Here is a 19,708-nt window from a genome sequence, read left to right as displayed (position 1 = left end):
AAAGTACTTTTGCTTGAGCACTGAACACTTCCTCCTCCTCCACTGCTCAACACTGGTGGTCAGTTTTTAGCTGTTATAGTGGATGTTTTTGGTTGACTGGGTACTGTTAGTGGGTATTGACAGCTTTCCAGCAGTATGTATCGTAGAATATCAAGAAGTTATATCGCAAAAGACAGTCTTTATAATTGTGTCCTGAGTAGAGACCTTTTCTGCATATGCACATTTCTGCAATGTAATGTGAGTTTTTTTTTTATTTTGAAAAGCAAACGTACCGGAAAAGATTCCTCATAGGTGCGGATGCAAAGATGGCGGAAGAGGAGAGTCAGTTTGAAGAATTTGAGCAAATAGACTTTTTAAGAGATAGACATGTACGATTCTTCCAGAGAACACTACAGGTGTTGCCTGAGAGATACGCATCGCTGGAAACAACCAGGTTGGTTTACTGGAATGAAAAATGCTGCTCTAGTTTATATGTTTTTTGAGGAACTTGACTAGCAAACGAGCTAGCACCAGCCGTTTTGAATGGAGGCTAGTGCTATTTAGCTTAGCGTGCTTGCTAACATCAGCCAGGATAGTGAAGTTATGACAGACTGAGTGGAGTAACACAGGAAACTAACTGTACAGTGAGGCGCGACGCCCTGTTAAACTTATCAGTCAGCATTTGTAGGATATATTAATATGGGAGTGAGGCACATTTTGAAGTGAATTTAAAGCAAAATTGACCGTTAAGTTGGTCAAGTTCTTAATATGTAAACTTAAACATCTCTCCAGGTTGCTCACGTGCTTTTACTAACTGAACTTTACCGCTAAGTAAGAGCTACTCAGGTTGTTTTTAATGTTTTGAATTGGGTTTTATCATCTAGTAACCGTTAATGTAACCTTTAATTGCCACACACACACTGATGCATAGCTCAGGTCATGCAATCACAGTTCTCGTAGCTCCATCAATATTAAATGAGTATTGAACTGAATAAGTTTGCTCTCTGCCTTCTTTCCAGGTTAACCATCATATTTTTTGCCCTGTCTGGCCTTGACGTGCTGGATGCCCTCGATGTGATTGATAGGAACGTTATGATTGAATGGATCTACTCACTACAGGTTCTGCCCACAGAGGATCGTAAGTCTCAAATCTTGTCACTGTTTCAGACCTGAGTGTAAAACTAATCTGAGTTTAAACAGTTGCTTGTGAAAAGCTTTCCACCACAAGTATTCATTGCCAATAACAAAGGTTAACATGGAGCAGCAAATCAAAACATTGATGTCAAAGCAACTAACTACATCATGAATAAGTTGAATGACATTGAGGGCTTCAGAAACAGGTGTAATTGAATATGCTAACAACATTACCCTGACTCTAAAATTAGGTACCTACAAAATAAATATTGTTTTGTCTTTGTCAAAATAGCAAGGATTTGGGATTTTTCTGACACTGTGTATGGACAGGAAATCCTAGTATTGTTTCAGCTGTTGTAAGAGACAAAAAAAGAATCAGTCCATGAGAAAATATGTTGAGGACTTGGGACTAGTAGTATAGAAATCTTTTAGGGCTAATAATCTTTATTGCCGTAATGGGCACACACTCTGACTTGCAGGGTTTCTAATTTCCAGGGCAAGGAGCTTAAGTAGGGGTGGGTACTGCTGTGTGAGAACTCACATCAAGAAAAGCATAAGCATTTAACAAGTTTTGTGTGGTAACAATAGAAGCTGAAACAATTACTGAAACATTTGATTTAAATTATTCAATTAATGTTGTGGAATGTATCTGTATAAGCGTCACTGGTCTCCAGTTAGGAGAGGGCGGGCAACTTGGGGAGTCCTGGATGGATGGTGTCCAGGTCACTGCCAGTATGACATTTTCTTTGAGCATACATTTCAAAAAAGTCTCATCAAGTTGTCAAACTTCAAAGTCTGTGAAATATTCTAGATATTGGCCTCCAGGTGTCTTTCACACCTAACTTGTTCCAACTGCACCTCTGGTTATCATCGAAAGTTGGACTCTAAATATTTAATTATTTGTTTTTTTCTGTCTCCTAACAAGCCACTCTGTGCCATCTGTTTCAGATGCCCAGTAAATTAATTATTCAAGACATCAACAGAAATCATGTTGGGAAAGCTGTGCTTGATTGCCATGTGTTCGGTGTCTGGCCGGTTTCCTCTCAGTAGATGTGAAAATACAGCTTCAGAGGCACTTGAGATTGCCTAATCTGTCATCAGTATGGAAATACTTTTTTTCTTGTTCTTGTTGGAAGCTGTTGAGAGTTGTTGATGGATGTTTTGTTGCATTCCAAATGAGTGCAGGTGTGTTGAATAAACATGCAGTTACAGATTATTATAGTCTGTGCAAAATGTGTCTTGTGTCTCTACCAGACTTTATATTCATTGGATTCAGGAAGTATTCAGATCCCTTCACTTTTTGCACACTTTATTGAATTTTAGATTTGATTTGAAATGGATAAAATTGCCCATCAATCTACAGTCAGTACCCCATAATGAATGAGGGAAATCATGTTTTTAGAAATTTCTGCAAATGTGTTAAAAATCAAAAATGAAATTTCTCTTTTACAGAAGTATTCAGTTTCATTTCACTCCCTCAGGGCGATTTAGGTTAAAGGCAGGCAGTTTTGTTTTCACCATTAGTATACTGAAAGAAATAAATGAATATTGAGTACCTTGTCAGATTTCACTGCACACAAACTGGAAAAGTGCACAAGACAAAAAGCGTAACTCTGTGTGTCGTAGTGTAACACAAAGGAGGTACTCTGAGCCTTTAATGGGCAAAAATTGTCATATGATATGTGACACTGGCCACAATATTGTGTGTTGGAGTTAAAGCGAGCTGTTTGCAGTAATATTTCATATTGTCAATTACATCCTGCTGTAAGCACTGGTCCTATCATGGCCACTAGATGGCAGGAGGACACTTTATTCATAGCTAGCAGGTCATGAAGTTGTACTTCTTCGCAGCACCTTGCTGAAGGTCAGTAAAAACAGCATGAGACCTAGTTTGTGAGACAGTAAAAGAGAGCACTGCTTTCTAAATAAATCTCCTCCTGTTACTCTCTTCCAGAATCTAATCTAAGCCGTTGTGGGTTTCGAGGATCGTCACATATTGGAATTCCTTACAGCACTAAGGTACTTATTCCAGCTGCTGTAATATTACCAGTCTTTGCGATATTATGTGAATGTTTTTCTCTTTGAATTACTATCCCTGTGAAGACAGTTGTGGATGTAGCAGCACTGCTAAACAGAAAGGTTTTATTACTTTTATTTTAGCTGTCTGTAGATAAATAGCTGAATAATAACTACTTCTTTTGTTTTTTTTTGTCTTTCCACTGCATTTGTATGAATATCTCATTTTGATGTATTGCTCAGGGTCCAGGTGTGCTCCACCCATATGACAGTGGCCATGTAGCTATGACCTACACTGGGCTGTGCTCACTGCTAATACTGGGAGACGACCTGAGCCGGGTTAATAAACAGGCCTGTCTGGCTGGTCTCAGAGCACTGCAGCTGGAGGACGGCAGGTCAGTACACACACACACAAATTTGCACTTAAACTCTGACTCAGTTATACCCGAGGTCTTGTGAACACTAGCAGTCTTAACGTGGACTGACATTAATGCACATTTGGTAGTTGCTTTGTCCACACACACAAACACACAGACATTGTGTATATCATGTGCAGCAGATAACATCATCCTTTTTTTTTTATTGCATTTGGCATGATATGATATAAATGCTCTAAATCCTGAATACACACAGTCAGCTAATTTCCAGCTGTTTGTCTAACAGTGTCTTCTTGCTTCCAGTTTCTACGCAGTACCAGAAGGAAGTGAAAATGATATACGCTTTATCTACTGTGCAGCCAGTATCTGTTACATGCTGGATGACTGGTCAGGCATGGACATCCAGAAGGCCATTGAGTACATCAGAGGAAGTTTGGTGAGTAGATTTTAAAAACCTAGAATGAGGTATTAAACTGTGGGGAGAGGGTTAAGTTTGCGTCGCACCCCAAATCTGTGAATACAATGGCACCCATATTCCAGGCCAACAGGATGGCCCCTAAGCATACAACCACTGTTTCTGCACCATTCAGAGCAGTGCCTCTACACTTGAATGAGGAGAATAGGCCACCCACCTTCAAGAGGTGGCACTCTGCCTAGAAAAACTTCATCTATAATAAATGGAGGGGGTTGAGCAGTGCATCATGGTCTTAAAGCTGTAGAGGAGGCTTTTCCTCCCCATCAGAAGGAAACAACAAGCTCCCTAAGTTTATGATGTGGCACTTGAGTGATATTTTTATCAGACTGTTGAATGATGTTTAACTCAACCCTCACTTTAGCCTCAGTGTTTGTTTTTCTGTCAGACATGGGTTAGACACATCAAAGCAGCTGGTGTGAGGGATTGTCTTTATGCTCATCATCTCAGTTTTGTGTACAACTCAAGTCTCCAGAGTAGAGACATGGTCCCATTCACCCCTTAACTTCCGCTTATTTTAAGCTTGACATTTAACACAAGAGTGTTTCATTACATACTGTCTTTGTTGTGTGCATGGGTGTGTATGCAACATACCCACTCTCCATTTCACATACACACACTATGAAAGTGAGGGAGAGGGAAATGTCTGTTAATTAGTTAACAGATAACTGTAAATCATAACTTAAAAATATATTTATCCACTGGCCACACAGTAGTGGGTGGATACCAAAATGTCTTTGGCAAAGCAAGTTAGTTGCTGGTGAATGTAAGTATACAGAAAGCACCAGATGATGGGTGGTTATGTGTTAGAGGGATTGGAACAGTAGACAAGTTCCACACTGGAAGTTTCACTTACATTCACATGGCGCCAGGTATCCATTTACTAACCTTATTGTTATGGTCTGATCAGACCTCACGCACAAACTGACTGCACGCTGTTAGTTTTTCCCAAGTGGCTGCCATCTGTTGCGTAGCTTGTGTATTTTTGTAGGAACCGCTGCTTATGATAGGTTGTTTTTTCCTAAAATTGCTCCTGAACTTGTCACAGTTTCAGGAAAAATAAGGTTGCTCTAAAACAAGTGTTTAGCTTTTGCAGGTTTGTGAAACGTTATTCATTTTCTCTCTGTGATCAGAAATAACCAGGTCCCCATGTGTAATCCTTAAATAAGGTTGCAGAGCATACTTATTTTTTGCTGCTCTGTTCCATTAAGAATAACGTGGTTAAGACTGAAATACATGTGATGCTCAAAGGTTGCAGATATGTATGAGTAAAGAGTGTATAGTAGCTGTTAGTAGCTGATTTGAATAATGAATAATGAATAATGCAAATTTTGGCTTAACAGCAGCAAATAGAAAAAAAGAAGAAAGAAAACTTCCTGAGTGAGATAATGTAATATTTAACAGCCAGCACTTGATTACAACACAATTTAATGCAAGAAAGGAGGAAACATAATACATCAAGTTAGCATGCCAAGTGATGATGCATCCAGTTTTGACTTGACCAGTAAGAACTAATGAGAAGCCTCAACATGAATTTTGTCATCCTTCTTTTAGCCTTTCTTCTGTTTCAATGGCTTTTTCTTTGTTCTCTCCACAGTCATACGACAATGGGTTTGGCCAGGGAGCTGGGCGAGAGTCGCATGGTGAGTATGGTCAGCTTCACATGATTTGTACTTAGGTATAGATATCAGAAATGTTAGCTCTGAGAGTAAAAATGAACACACTTGGCAGCCCAAGTCTAATGTATAAATAGGGATTTGTTTTTTTGTTTTTTTTAAGTAAGAAGGTTCGTTTCAGATCAAAAGGTTTGTTGGTGCATTGGCAGTGTCGTGGTAGAGGGCATGAAAGTGGCTGATGGGAGTAACTGGTTTAAAGGATTAGCCATTAAAATCCATCTCTGTAGATACATTGTCCTCATTAATCCCTGCCCCACTCAAATTAAACCTTATTATTCTGGCACAAAAGCCTTCATACTGCATATACACACTCACACATTTAGAAGAGCTGCTTGGAACATATCCACAGTTGTCACCTCTTTGACGCTGTAAAGGTATTCCTGTTAACTTTGTGACAGACTGCATCTTTATAATTTCCCTTCTTGTGATAAATTCAGCCTCTGTGATTACAGGCTTCAGTGAGACTCAACTCTCTCCTGCCAAGCCAGCCAACTCTGTCTGAGGGCTGATTACACATCAGTGGAGATACAGTAGATTCCCATTACCCATCCACCCATGAAGTGTGTGTTTGTTGAGCACTAAGACCTCCCATACAGTTTCTCACACTGTTTTTGTAGATAATTGTGTTTGAGCCACTGTGTAGTTCAACACTTGAAACACGGTATTACAGAAACTGTCAGGCCAGGCTAAGAAATGAACTTTCTCTATGTGTACATATTCTGTGTGGTTGGCTTTTACCTCAGTTTCCTGTATAGTTCCAGCATTTCTATCTTTTATTGGCTGTGTATTCTTGTTTTCTGATCACAGAACTCTTTTTTTTTTTTTCATTCAATACACACACAAAAATTCCCCAAAACATGTTTCCCATAAATAACACACCATTGGCTCATGAGGAAAAGTAGATATCCTCAGGTCTGAATATTTGTCAGTTCATAGAAAAGTATATGTTCGTCACTAACCTACTGTTAAGAGTAAGTGGTTTTGATTCCCCACAGTTGTGTTTGATTCAGATTTATATTTATCCCCTGTGATCTTCCTGTGCCTCCAGCAGATAGTGAGCTAGACATGGCTGATTAGAGGCAAGTACATCACATTGGCAGATTTACACCCCGACCTGTGCACTTCACCCCACCTTGTTTTTCTTTCTTGCCCTCACACACGGACACACACAACCACAGATAAGCAGCCAGGGATGGTGGTGATGTAGGCACGGTGATAATGAAAGCAGTTGACAGTTGGATCGTAGAATGTGATGGATAGTTGCTGCTTGTGGCTGTGCTGATAACAGCCTGTCATCAATCGACAAGCTCCCTTGTGTTTGTATGACTTTAGCTCAAAAGATGCTTTGCTTTCAGGCCATAACCTTAAAGTTAGAATGCTGGTGAAACATGAATCAAATGTCAAACAGCCCACCTAAAGCATCTTTATTCCACTCAGAAGTCTTCAGTTATTGTGCAGAAAAGTATAAAAATGCAGCCATAAGAGTGATTTTTCTCACAAGCCCACATTTTTTTGTATTAATAGCTCCACATTGTCGTACTTCCAAGGAAAGGTGGGAAGTGAGAGTGGCAGCATGCTATCAAGTATTTGGCAGTAAAAGGGCCCACACACAGACACACCCTCTGTTTTCACTTCTACTGCCCTGTAATCATCTAGTTGTCATCAAAACATGTCAGGGTGAACCACTGGAACCGCTTTTCAATTTTAATACACTGTCAGAAATCAGTAGACTCATTTTTATTGGGATCATTTGTGTTATGCATGGCCCATATCCACGGTATGTGTGTCATGCACCTGCCTGTCTGTGTTTGTCCAGGTGGCTGGACGTACTGCGCCATAGCCTCTCTGTGTCTGATGGGTCGATTGGAGGAGGCGCTGAGTCAGCGGGAGCTGGACAGGATCCGACGCTGGTGTATCATGAGGCAGCAGAGCGGCTTCCACGGGCGCCCCAACAAGCCTGTAGACACATGCTACTCCTTTTGGGTGGGAGCTACGTTAGAGGTACAGACTGGTGTAACAGACACAGACATATTCTAATATGCACTCCTGGGTGGGGGGCATAAATACGAGAAGGTATAAGCAAGATAATCTTATAAAAAATATATAAGAGCAGTATGAATAGGACAGCGTAATAAAATATGAACAAAGTAGCAATATACATAGAGACAGGTTGAACTAAATACAGATATTGCACATTTTTAAAATAGTATTGCACACAGTGAATGACTGATAGCAGCTGTTTTGTTATGATGGAAAAAGTAAGAACAGAAATATACTCACAATGTCTAAACAACTGGGGTTATCATCCACAGCCACATACACACACCCCCAAAAATCTCTGAGCAAACCTTTTAGCATGTGGGTCATAACTATGCCAGAGGTACATACAAATGCACACACATACCCAGAAAACTGTGAGCTAAACAGCTATGAGTAAGCCAGGGATACACACACACACACACGCACATATAAGCAAATACAATACACGGAAATTGTGAATTTCTGGGTCAAAACTGTGCCAGAGGGACAAATGCATGTGCTCATACAAAATATTTGTATATGGCAAAGTGCAGTATGGCAAACACTGAGGTGTGATGTTGTGTCTCCACTAGTATCTGTATTAATAGGGAATATCTTGTGTTTGATCATTTGTTTCAGTAACCCACTGTTATGAAATTAAATACAGTGATATCACAGCTGAAAATAGTTAACAACTCTGTGATTTATACTGAGTAAACATGTTCAGTTTTTATGTTTTCTCCCACATGTTCCATTAAAACATCTCCCTTTTTCCCTTTGTTTTCTCTCTCCTGTCCCAGCTGTTAGATGTGTTCCAGTATACAAACTTTGACAAGAACAGGAGCTTCATCCTGTCCACTCAGGATCGGTTGGTGGGTGGATTCGCCAAATGGCCGGACAGCCATCCAGGTAAATGACTTGACTTGCAGACGTGGATATTGCAGGAATTTCTTAGAGTCGACGCCCATAGTTATCAGGGAGAGTGCAAATAAAAAGACACTAAGAGAAAGTCAATCACAGAATACTGCCATTCTACTGCTGGAAAGGCCACAGGAGTGGAGTGGCACTGTGGGTTTGAATGGCATGTTTACTGTCCATCTGGGGGAGACATACACAAATAGACTATGTGGAGGTTGCTGTTCAGCATATTGTTGGTGTTTATTTTGCATTAGCTTCAAAGACTTCACATTAAGGACAAACTTGAACTGCTGGAACAGAGCAGTTTCAGTGTCTTTGTTTTTTTCTTTCGGATGAACAGTCATTACCCTGCCCTCCACAGGTGCAGAGATGTCAGGGTGGAGTTGTGTTTGGCAGTTTTACTTGAGATCAATGGAAAAGCTCTTGTAACCCTAAACTTCAATGGTGTACATGCTTGTGTGTGTGTATAGGTGCCCGTGTGTTCTCGCTCGCCCTTGTAATGTGTAATTGATGAGTTGATTGTGCGTGTGCAGCCTGAGGACACAGGAGATCAAGCTCACGTTACAGGAACAAGGCAGGGAAGATAGGCTGGAAGAAACAATGAGGCAAAACAGACGCTGCATTGACAAAGCCTCATAAATACTACTGAACAAAAGAGAATTTTAGGAAATAAAAGGAACTCTACTGCAGTATGGGTACAGATAACATTGACTTGGGTGTACTTTAACAGTGCAGTCATGCACAACTACTGATGCACAGGAACTGGTCTGGTAAGATAGGAAGGCTACAATAACATAGAACAAAAGAAAGTGGTGTATTTGTCAAGCAGATCTGGGCCAAATTTATCTAAATGTTCTCTGACCGGAACAGTCGGCATTACATAAAGACAGAGTGGTTAAATTCTCAGTCTAAACTGATTGAATTTAGTTGTAATAAAAGCATCTGTCGTCATGACCCCAACAAACAGATACATAACTCTTTTCATTGTCTGGTTTCATAGCTATAAAAGTTGCTGAATACAGTACGTGCCCAAGTGAGGAACCACAGATTAAAATATCATAAGAATTTACTGTTAAACCATCGGTCTTGTAAAGGGTTATTTTGTATGAAAGGTTTCTGTTTTGAAAATCCATTCTCAAATTGGGCGGTATGATTAAGAACTGTGTTATTGTGACCAAAATGCACAGCTAGGTTCTCATGAATAGTGAAATGGCCCAGTAGTTTCATGTGATAGTGTGGGGCAAAGCCACTCGATAATGATACATGTTGAAGGGAATGTCTTAAAGCAGCTATAATCAATATTTTTATATGACAATGTATCATACAATAAAGGAAACCAATTTGGCAATGTGAAAGTGTTCGCACGCAGTGATGGAAAATCTTGATTTTACCATGTTAATGTTCTACAAATTTTTGTCTCCAGAATAATCTGTTTGATTGTTTCATGTGTCATTTTGTATACTGGTGCCAGATATCACAATTTGTGACATAAATCTTAATCAGAAATATCCTTAAATGAAATCTCACCTCAAACTTGAGACTAGTCCAGACATGTCTTCTGAACAACCTTGAGATTGAGTTGTCATGAATCCCGATTGATGCAGCTAATGGTGCTTTGATTGATTCTGATGTCTGTGTCCCATCATCTGTCATTTCATTATAACTCAATTACTGATCCATTTTCTTGCTGTACAGCTTTTATGCCGGTCCCAGGGGAGAGAAAGGGTCATGGGGCCGACCTGTGTGCATTATTTATATCTACTTATAGGAGGCAGTGCAACAAAAACAGTGCTTCTGCATAATGGTGGTCTTTATGTGAGATGAGGTTTTTGTATTGTTTTATTGATTCAGTAATGGACAGCAAGGTGACAACCATCATGCTTGTTTTATATCTGATTATTCTGAATGCTACAGACCTGTCACATGCAGGTGCTTCTGCTGTGATACATGGTACCTTCTCTGACCTAGTTTCTCTCTTTTCACCATCCTTTCTCTCACTCTTTCATCCCTCCCCATTCCTTCCTCTCCATTTCCGGTCCGCCAGACCCTCTCCATGCCTATTTGGGGCTGTGCGGGCTGTCTCTGATCGGCGAGCCCAGCCTGAGGAAGGTCCACCCAGCTCTTAACATCACCCAGAGAGCCTTTCAGCACCTCCAGCAGCTGCAGCAGACATGGAGGGACAGCACTGGCAGCTGTAGCAGACAGCACTGACAGCAGGATGATCCACAGGCCTCTGCCTCTGAACAGGTTCAGTAATCAGGAACATCTAACTGTAGGCAGTCAAAGGCAACTGGACTTTCGCTGAAGATGTTTGGCCACTCATCTGAAAGGCCTTCTTATTTCAGGAATCAAGAAGGTTTTTTTTAAGACTTTAGCTCATTTTTAAGTTTATCTAAAGCAGTTTCTGTTTCTGTTAAGCAATACATGCCACATTTTTTGCTGCCTTTTTATCAATAGACAGTAGTTAATAACAATGTGCATTGTGGTTTGTGGGAATAAAATTATGTGCCAGAAAGTCAAATTTGAGTCACTGGAGACTTGAAGAAATTCCAGATGCCTCAATTTTGCAAACTTTTTAGATTAGAACGTTTTGGAAGATCTCTGCCCCTTAGCACCATCATCATGGTCAACAACACAATCTGCTGTAAACTTTCTGCAGGATGAACGATGAACACCATGGGCTCACTTCACATGGACATATAAAACATCCTCTAAGTAATCATTATTCACATTCTGAGGAGAGGTGCTGAGGAGGACTTAGGGAACACCTAAATTATAGTTTGAAATGGTTATGGAGTAAACCAAGGTTTTTGAGCCAGTTGGTCTAATTTAATGTGAATTGACTAGCTAGGCTTTTGCTTAATAATGACCCAATATTCAATATTACAGATAAGTCAGATTGATTTTCATTTGTCCTCACAAACCAGTATAAGCCCAGTCATAATTTTGGGGGGAAATGTGGAAACCATTAACACAAAAATTCATATTAATTTTAGATTCATCATCATCATATCATTTCTACATTCTCAGACAAAAAACAAACAATAAAAAAACCAATTCAAGGCACTGACCTCCAGACAGTATATATAAGGGTTTTTTGTTTCTTTGCCCTCATAACATCTCCATCCTTACATTGCTGTTGAACCTCTAGAAAGCCTCAAGCTTTCCACTCCCAAAGCTGGTACCAGTCTGGCAGGTTTACTCCCCTGAGTGTCTCACTTCAGCAGCATCCTCCAGTTTCATCACTGCAGGCTTTGTTCAGTGATCAAGAGAGATTTAAATGATAACATGACTGCCTGGATGAAATTCACTGGAAAGGCAGCGAAGAGCCTGGGGTAAGCCCCCCCCCCAAAAAAAAAATCCCATCCCAACATCCCATGACTCCTGAACCCTGAACTGATCTGAGCTACCCTCCCTTCACCAGCCTCCATACTCCCTTCAAGGCACTGGCTGCCCTGAAATCAATAGGAGAAAGATGAGACAGTGGTATCATAACTTGGGGAAATGTATTCTTTTGAACAGTGGTGAAAACGGTCTTGTTATTTTCAGAGCAGAAAGCATGCAGGAAAAAACAAAAACAAAAAAAAACCAATATACATGAGCAGAATGTGCCACTGGGAGTCAGGTTACTGAAACAGCTGTTATCCAACATGCTGGTCACATCCTTTTGTGTCCTGAGATGTTGACTTCCACCAAGACTCAACCACGTTTTTGTAATCCTACCATGTAACCCCTGGACTCTCCATCTCTGCAGTGCTACCCACAGTCATTAAAAAGCCACTTCCAGCCTTCTTGCCCTTTAGCTGAGCTACAAATTGGAAACTTGTAGCTTTAAATCCTAATGAGATCCTATCATGGTGACACATAGGCACTGAAATTCTGAGCTGGTTCCTTTTGCCTTCTCATCACATTGGTGCTCTGACTCCCAGCAAGAGACATTACCAGCTTCACAGATTCCTCCAGCCCCCTGCTGAAGCCACACCCTTTCATTACAAGACCGCTGCCACGACAAACACCTGCTCCCTGACCTGACAAGCAAGAAGGAGAAAATATCACAGCAGGCCAGAAATACAGTGGCCTGTCTGCAGCATGGTACCTGCGGGAGTCTACTGTGTGTAGCCCCATCTCTGACTTAAAAATAATATTCCCTCAGTGCTCATCTTTCTTCTGCCTAAAATGAAGCTGTATCTTGCCTCATCTACTTTCCCGCCAAGTTAGCCTCTTTTTCAGACTTAGAAACAAGACCAGGCAGACAGAGGAAAGGAGAGAAGAGAGGAGGAGAAGTGAATAAATAAATAATTTGACCCATCTATTATTAAAAGTAAACTGTCGGAGGCTGGAATCTCCTCTCTGAACCCTGACCAAACCTCCAGCGTTAGAGCCTTGTTTTGATACAAAAGCAATTGCTGTTTACCTGCATCATATAGTGTCATATTATTTTCTGTTAGTATTTTTCCTGAGACAATAGGCTTTACTACGGTTACGTTTGCTGATCTAGCCTTCTTCTCTCCTGCTATTGGTTTTTTTTTTTTTTGTTTCTTTGTTTTTTCCACACATTTTGTTACTTACCACTGTTATTGCTGCTGCTGAATCGAGGCTCAGACACACAAATCACATAATACAAGCTCAACAAAATTAGCTTTTGGAATTATTCATCATAAAATATTCTAGTATCCATTTTTTTGGTTGCATAGTTATGAAATGTCCTAAATCTGCAGTAAATGTGAATGGTGCTGAGTCAAAAGTGCACTGAAAGAAAACTGCTACTACTGCACAACCACTGTGGAGCCAGATCAATTGTAACTGAATGACAATGTGTCTCATGCATCTTCTGAAGTGACTTTTACTACTTATACAACCTCCTTCAGCTGGGTTCTGTCCTCAGCATACACAGGCCAAATCACATGGCAAGACCACTCACACAGACTTGACTCTGAAATGTGCCTCACGTAGTATTGTTCTGGGTCACTGCTCTCTGAATGCTCTCTAACTTCTGATTTGACTACATGTACAGCATGCTTAAATTGGCCTTAGCTAGTCTGTTTCATTTAAAAAGGCACTGAATATGAGTGTTCAGTAGAGGGGAGGAGGGAGGAAAGGTGTATCCTCTGTAGACATTCAGGAAGTGGAACACCTACTCTGTAAGGTTTACTTATCCAATCAAACGCACTGATAGCTGAATGGTAGAAGTCGTCTCACTCCCTTCACTGTCTGATCAATCCAGAAGGTGGAAAGAATTCATTGTGGCAGAACCAATAAATGCTTACTCTGCTTTAGAAAGGATGAAAGATTGGATGGATGGATCTGCCACTTACTGCAGATGAAGATTGCATCTCACCACTTGTTATATTCCATCTTCCTCCTCTTTTTTTGTTATTATTTTTTTTTTAACCACACCATGCTGCAGTTGATGCTCTTGGTCTCACAGCATGAAAAGAAGGGACCATGGCTTAAGGCTTTAGAGAAGGCTGCAGCGCAGGCTGTTCAGGTGGTCCAGAGATGTTAAAGCTGAAATAGTTTAAGTCTTTCAAGATGCAGCCAAAATGCCACATGTGGTCGATCATGAACCCTTGCTCTATCACCAACTAATATACATAATGTAATAATAAACAATGTAACAATAAATGTAATGGAATTTATTTTTTCTATGCTTTGTAGAAATTTTGAGTGTAGATAAATATGTAAATGTCTATAAATACGTGACTTCTATTGTGCAAGTGCTCAAGATGAAAAAAAAAATGTTTACAACTACATCAGTGAGACAGAAGAATTGGATATACAAATGTTTGTATGTGATGTATTATAGTACTTCAACTTTGAATTTGAGGACAGTGACATTGATTCTAGCTTGGCAGTGCATACTGTATTTATGGTGAATAAAAAACACATACTAACTTTTACAGTAGTTTTCGTTTATGTTGGTTTGTTTGTGTGTCTTACATATTTTGTGCATATAGATCTCAGATTTGTATGGAAAGGAGAAATTAAAGATTTCTTTATTATGTGGTTGAGCCATAGATTCTGCATGTTCAGCCCTTTCAGATTCTTTTAATTTTCAGCTCATGTAGAGTCATCCATCAGTCTTTGGTGTTGGTGTGTACTACGGTGTTTAAGGTGTAATTAAAATGAGGTGAAGGCACTGATACAAATAGTGGGAAATTAGATAAAACATGAATCAAAATGTACATCTCTAACACGTTATGTCCTGCATCATGCCCTCGTTTCTTTTAGGTTCAGGTGTGGTTTTCCTTTCCTGTGCACATTCAAGATGTAAGTAGCCTAACATGAAGTTACTGTGCCATCACTCATTTGGATGTTGTATAATTACCCACAGCAGTGGAGTTTCTGTGTAAAGTTCTTTTTCCTCTCTCAGCAGGCTCTGTGTGGTTGGATGACTCAAATCTTGCTCTATTTTTAACTTCAGAGGTAACAACTGGTCAGCATTTTCCCTAATTTGCCACAATTGTCTCTCATTTGTCCACAATGTGGATGAATTGTGCTTTAGTGTCTGATGATTTTTTTCTGCTCTTTGTTAGGTCAGTGACTAAGACATAATTAAAAGCCTGGGGGAAGGGCAGTTTCACTGGCTCACATGCAAAACACACACATAGAGTCCCACCTGGGAGCTGCATAGCACAGTCACAGACTTCACTGTTGGCACTGATTAGGAAATATGATCCTGACAAATGTGGTCTAGTGATACTTAGCTGGATGGGGAGGTAATAAAAATTTAAATAGCACATGATCACACATTTTATTATTTTTTAAGTTTGAAAGAAATTAAAAAAAAAAAGAAAAAAAAAAGAATAATAAGGTTTGAAATGTATTTTCTTCCCTGGTGAACAGAGCCCAACCCAGACTCAAAACTGTCTGGAGATGCTCCCTTGACAGTCAGCTGTAGCTGTAGTCTGGGTGTGGTTATGATCCCTTGTTAAACAGACAACTTACACCTGTGTGGCACCAGACTTCTCTATATGAGACATGTAACCCTATATTACCACCAGCTAGGAGAGGCTGAGTGGAAGAAAATGCAAGTTTAAATCTGGATTGGTGAACTTTGATGACTCAGATTTTCTTCCATTCTTGCAGTAAAAAAAGAAAAAAAATCATTGTGGTAAAATTGTAAAGTACATGCAAACCCAGAGGACACAGGCCTTCATGTTTCCATCCTCTGTTGTTGTGTTGTTTCTTTAATGTAGCTGTTGCTACCACACCAGTATACAAATACACAGCATGTTCACCGCTTTGCACCATGTGATGTGAGTGACTCATTTTTAATGATCCGCAGGCCCTTGGGTGAACTTATATGCGTGCATAGAAGAGCTGCGTCCTCTGTAGTTATTTAACTTGAATCAATTCCACCTGGTAAAACACACTAATCAATGCAGTCTATTGATTATTCAGTCAAGTGGAGGGTACTGTGGCTCAGTTATGTGGCTTTTTATGGGCCAGTCAAGTGTCATTTCCACAGATATTATATGAGTACTTCTCTCATCTTTGCCCCAAGAGTCTATTGAAATGGTCGTATAGCTGCAGTTACCAGTGAGCCAAGGTGGTACAACTTTCTAATGAGGCAACCCATACAGGATGTGTTTCAGAATCAAACCAGACAAAAAGCAGATGTGAAAACAAACAAACAAACAAACAAAAAACACTTAACATGTAAATAGACCTTATTTTAGTTTTATTTCTTACATGTTTCTGGCATATGTGTGTGTGTGTGAACAGTGAAACACATTTTTTACAACTTTGAACTGTTCCATAATCATATTTTGAGTGATAATCACTAAAGATTTGTGCATTTTTACAGGCGCCTGTGTCATCTATCTTTTATTTTGGGCTCTTGGCAGCTTTATACTTTGTTTTATTGGCGAAATGAGAAGTCAGACCAAAAAAAAAAATTACCATGTATGTAAGGACAGTTTAAAATGGAGGGTTAAGATTTAAATATGACAGCTTCACCACAGAGATGACAGCTTTTCCAAACTGAAACCATGTTGTTCCACTGTGGCCGCTTAACAGAGATCATCTCAGTGTTGGGGAGCCTTTGGAAACACTGGTCGGTTGGTGGATGAGTTATTAGTTTTGTCAAGTGCCGTTTTCTCTGTCGGGGCAGTTTGCCTGTTTGCCCCCCACCTCTTCCACATGCTCAATGGGGTGGAACATGTCCGCATGAAGCCATGAGGCCATCTGTTGACGCGGAACAAGTGGCATTGCCAGAAAAATTAAAAACACGAACTTAATCCGGCCTCACACAGTCGCCTCACATTCCGGCTCATGCATGAAACAGGTCTATTTCAAATTGTCACATTCGTGGGGGGTGCAGCTCCTCCCAAAACCCACCCAACAATTGAGGATTGTGAGACCAAAAACGCTGCCACTGTCACATATTTGGGTCGCAGTGAGCAGAAAACAGCACATATATAGACAACATATGCACACATAGGCGCGCGGCCAGCCGTGAGTAAATGCTCAACTTGACTGGGACTGGACGCAGAGCAAATAGATTTAAGACCCCCCCCACCCACCCCGCCCCTTTAATCTGCAGCCTGAGATTATTATCATTGTTTGTAGTGAGTGGTGGATAAAACGGGAGTCTTTCACTGCGGGTTGATAAATGACAGATCAGGCAGGATACAAAGGGCTCTGTGAGTCGAGACATCGCCGCTGTGGGATGATGTAGAGCGAAGGAGGGAGATGGTACAGTACTGAGGAGACGAGGGCGGGGTTTTCCCTCCAAGATGAGGCAAACTAAAATAAAATTGGCTTCTCGCTGTTGCCGGCGCATGTACCGTAGGCTCTACGGACAAACATAAGCCTGTGCGGAGAGGGAGGGAGGAGAAAGGATGGTGAGGAGGATGTGGTCTGAGGAACGGCTCTTCTTTCCTGATGTGATCTCACCTCCTCCTGTGCAGCCGTGAAGATTTTGATCCAACTGTTTCTTTAAACCGCAGCTGCTGCTTGTGTGTGTGTGTGGTGTGTGTGTGTGTTTTTTTTTTTTTTTCTCTTACATTTTAATATTCCTGTGAGCGCCTTGACCGGTCTCTATACTGTACATCCATCACCATCATCATCACCATCATCTGTAACCATGTCGGACTCGGAGGACATGACGGAGTTCGCCAGCATCGTGGAGCGGATCGAGCGGGGCGAGGTGAGTCCCCATCCGGATGATTTACGGTCCCTCTGACAGCACCGGTCTGTCTGTCAACGTGCACACGACAGCAGCAGCGCCGGCCCGGCCTGCGGGGCTGTCAGAGGACCGTTAGGAATGCTGACAAACCCACACCTCTGCCTGTTCTATTCTATTCTGCTCTATTCTATCCTATTGGTAACATAAAAGGACCAACAGTTTCTATTCATCTTAATGCATGATATAATAGTATACTACTACCTCTATTCTGATGTTGTAACGTGGTCTGAATGATTCAGAGGTTATCCTCTGTTCTATTAACTGAATTACCTATGGTTAGATCCACACCTTTTCTGCTCTATTCTATTTCTGTAACATGATTTCAAGTGTATTCTTCTGCTATTGTAATCGTAGGCTATTAATACAAAACCTATTCGGCTCAGTTCAATTCTGTATATTGTATTATATTATTAAGTAATCATATTCTCTCATAATATTACTCTATTCTACACTTTAATCTATTGAGTAGTAATAGACCTCCTTCTGTGATGAATAGCCTATAGGTATACCTACGTTTTCTATTCTATTCTATTCTATTCTACTACCGTTAAAATATATCAGGTGTGTGCCTCTCCTACTCTAAGCATATTAATACCAACACTATGCAGTCAAAAAGTATGAATGTAATCTTATATTTTAGTCAGTTATATTATTTTACATTATTTTATTAAGTACTGCGACATCCCATAACTCTATTGTGATATAGTAAGAAGATCAGAGGTTTTTTTTCTGTTAATAAAAAAATTGAATAACCTATAGAGAGGCCCTGACCCACTCATTCTCTGTTCTATTCTGTGTCAATGCTTTGTGGCCTTAAGGCATAGGCTTCTATTCTATTCTTAGAAAAGTAAAACGTGAACATAAAGAGTTTAATTAGAGGCTTCAGTTGCTGGGTGTGTTGGTAGTCAGATAGCACTGCAGGCAGATCACAGACTCTTGACAATATGTGGGACACTTGGCAGCAGCTGTGCAGTGAGACAGGGCACCAGGTTACTGCAGTGTGTATGTGTCCTTTTCGCCCATTTGTGACTGACAGAATCTGTTGACATGCACCCCCCCCACCCCCCCACCGCACATGCAATCTCTGACATTCATCCATGCATGCATGAGCTGTGTGTGCGTGCGTTTCATGTGTGTGATGAAAAAAAGAGCAGACTGTACACACGATTGATTCACTGGCTGCTGGATTCAGTGATATTTTAAAATTTAATCAGGCCGGTCTTACACAAAGGGCAACACTGCTAAAATGTTTTCAGTAGATTTGGACCAGGGTTAAATACACCAAATATCGTACAGTTAAGTGTTAAAGTTTGATCTGTGAATCAGCAGCACATACAGCCGGTGGTGAAAATTCAAGAAATCTTTTGCTTTGATAATAAAATAGATCAAATACTTGAACAATGATGCAGGATTTTTCAGAGCCATTAGGTTGTTTTAGCGAGCAGACAGGCACTTATCCTCTCCCTTGTGTTTGGGCTCCCATGGGTCCTGCAGGTCCCTAAAGGCTGCACCCACAGAATATTCAAGCAAAACATTTTACTGTTATAAAACTGTGGCAGAAAATAGATTGTGGATATAAAACTTGAAATGGATGGGACCTCTGTTGCCTACTGAAAGTGTCTCTATTGTATGCTGCCAAGGATAAGTGAATGACTCAAAAGACAGATGCCTGCAGTGCCCTCAGTGACTGTGCATATTTGCTACACTGTTTCCTTAACAAATCACAGCTCCCTCCCAAAACTCCCAATAGATGTTTCATGGTCCATTTGGTTCTTTAACCAAAACATTGTTGGGTTGACCTGCTAGGGGGCCCCAATGTACTATAAAATGAACTGCAGACCTTACCATAGCTACTGCAGCAAGCGATTAGCAGACAATAAATCTCTTGAAATAATGGAACAAACTCACTGACATTAGTAGAGAA

At 40.5% G+C, this 19,708-nt stretch overlaps 2 protein-coding genes across 4 annotated transcripts in view; both read left to right on the top strand.

Annotated features, from left to right (window-relative positions):
- Window positions 1-268: 268 nt before the first annotated feature.
- On the top strand, window positions 269-14,489 carry pggt1b (protein geranylgeranyltransferase type I, beta subunit). The gene is made up of 9 exons (XM_018669559.2): window positions 269-433; window positions 999-1,117; window positions 3,068-3,132; window positions 3,373-3,524; window positions 3,810-3,942; window positions 5,576-5,621; window positions 7,471-7,655; window positions 8,474-8,582; window positions 10,636-14,489. Exons 1-9 carry the CDS (start codon window positions 306-308, stop codon window positions 10,800-10,802), a joined length of 1,104 nt encoding a protein of 367 aa, XP_018525075.1. The 5' UTR covers window positions 269-305; the 3' UTR covers window positions 10,803-14,489.
- Window positions 14,490-17,122: 2,633 nt separating this feature from the next.
- The window catches only part of trim36 (tripartite motif containing 36), a 31,144-nt gene continuing 28,558 nt past the window's right edge, over window positions 17,123-19,708 (top strand). The window contains exon 1 of one of the 3 annotated variants that reach the window (XM_018669465.2): window positions 17,123-17,745. In XM_018669465.2, coding sequence (XP_018524981.1) covers window positions 17,683-17,745 — 63 coding nt within the window. In that variant the 5' untranslated portion in view covers window positions 17,123-17,682. The remainder of the gene's footprint in view (window positions 17,746-19,708) is intronic. The other 2 variants (XM_018669462.2, XM_018669463.2) reach the window with 2 other exon arrangements.

The sequence above is a fragment of the Lates calcarifer genome, linkage group LG13 (genome assembly GCF_001640805.2).
Source record: "Lates calcarifer isolate ASB-BC8 linkage group LG13, TLL_Latcal_v3, whole genome shotgun sequence".
NCBI classification, from domain to species: Eukaryota; Metazoa; Chordata; class Actinopteri; family Centropomidae; genus Lates; species Lates calcarifer.
Note: the sequence above shows the minus strand (reverse complement) of the source record. Positions and strands in the feature narration are given on the sequence as shown.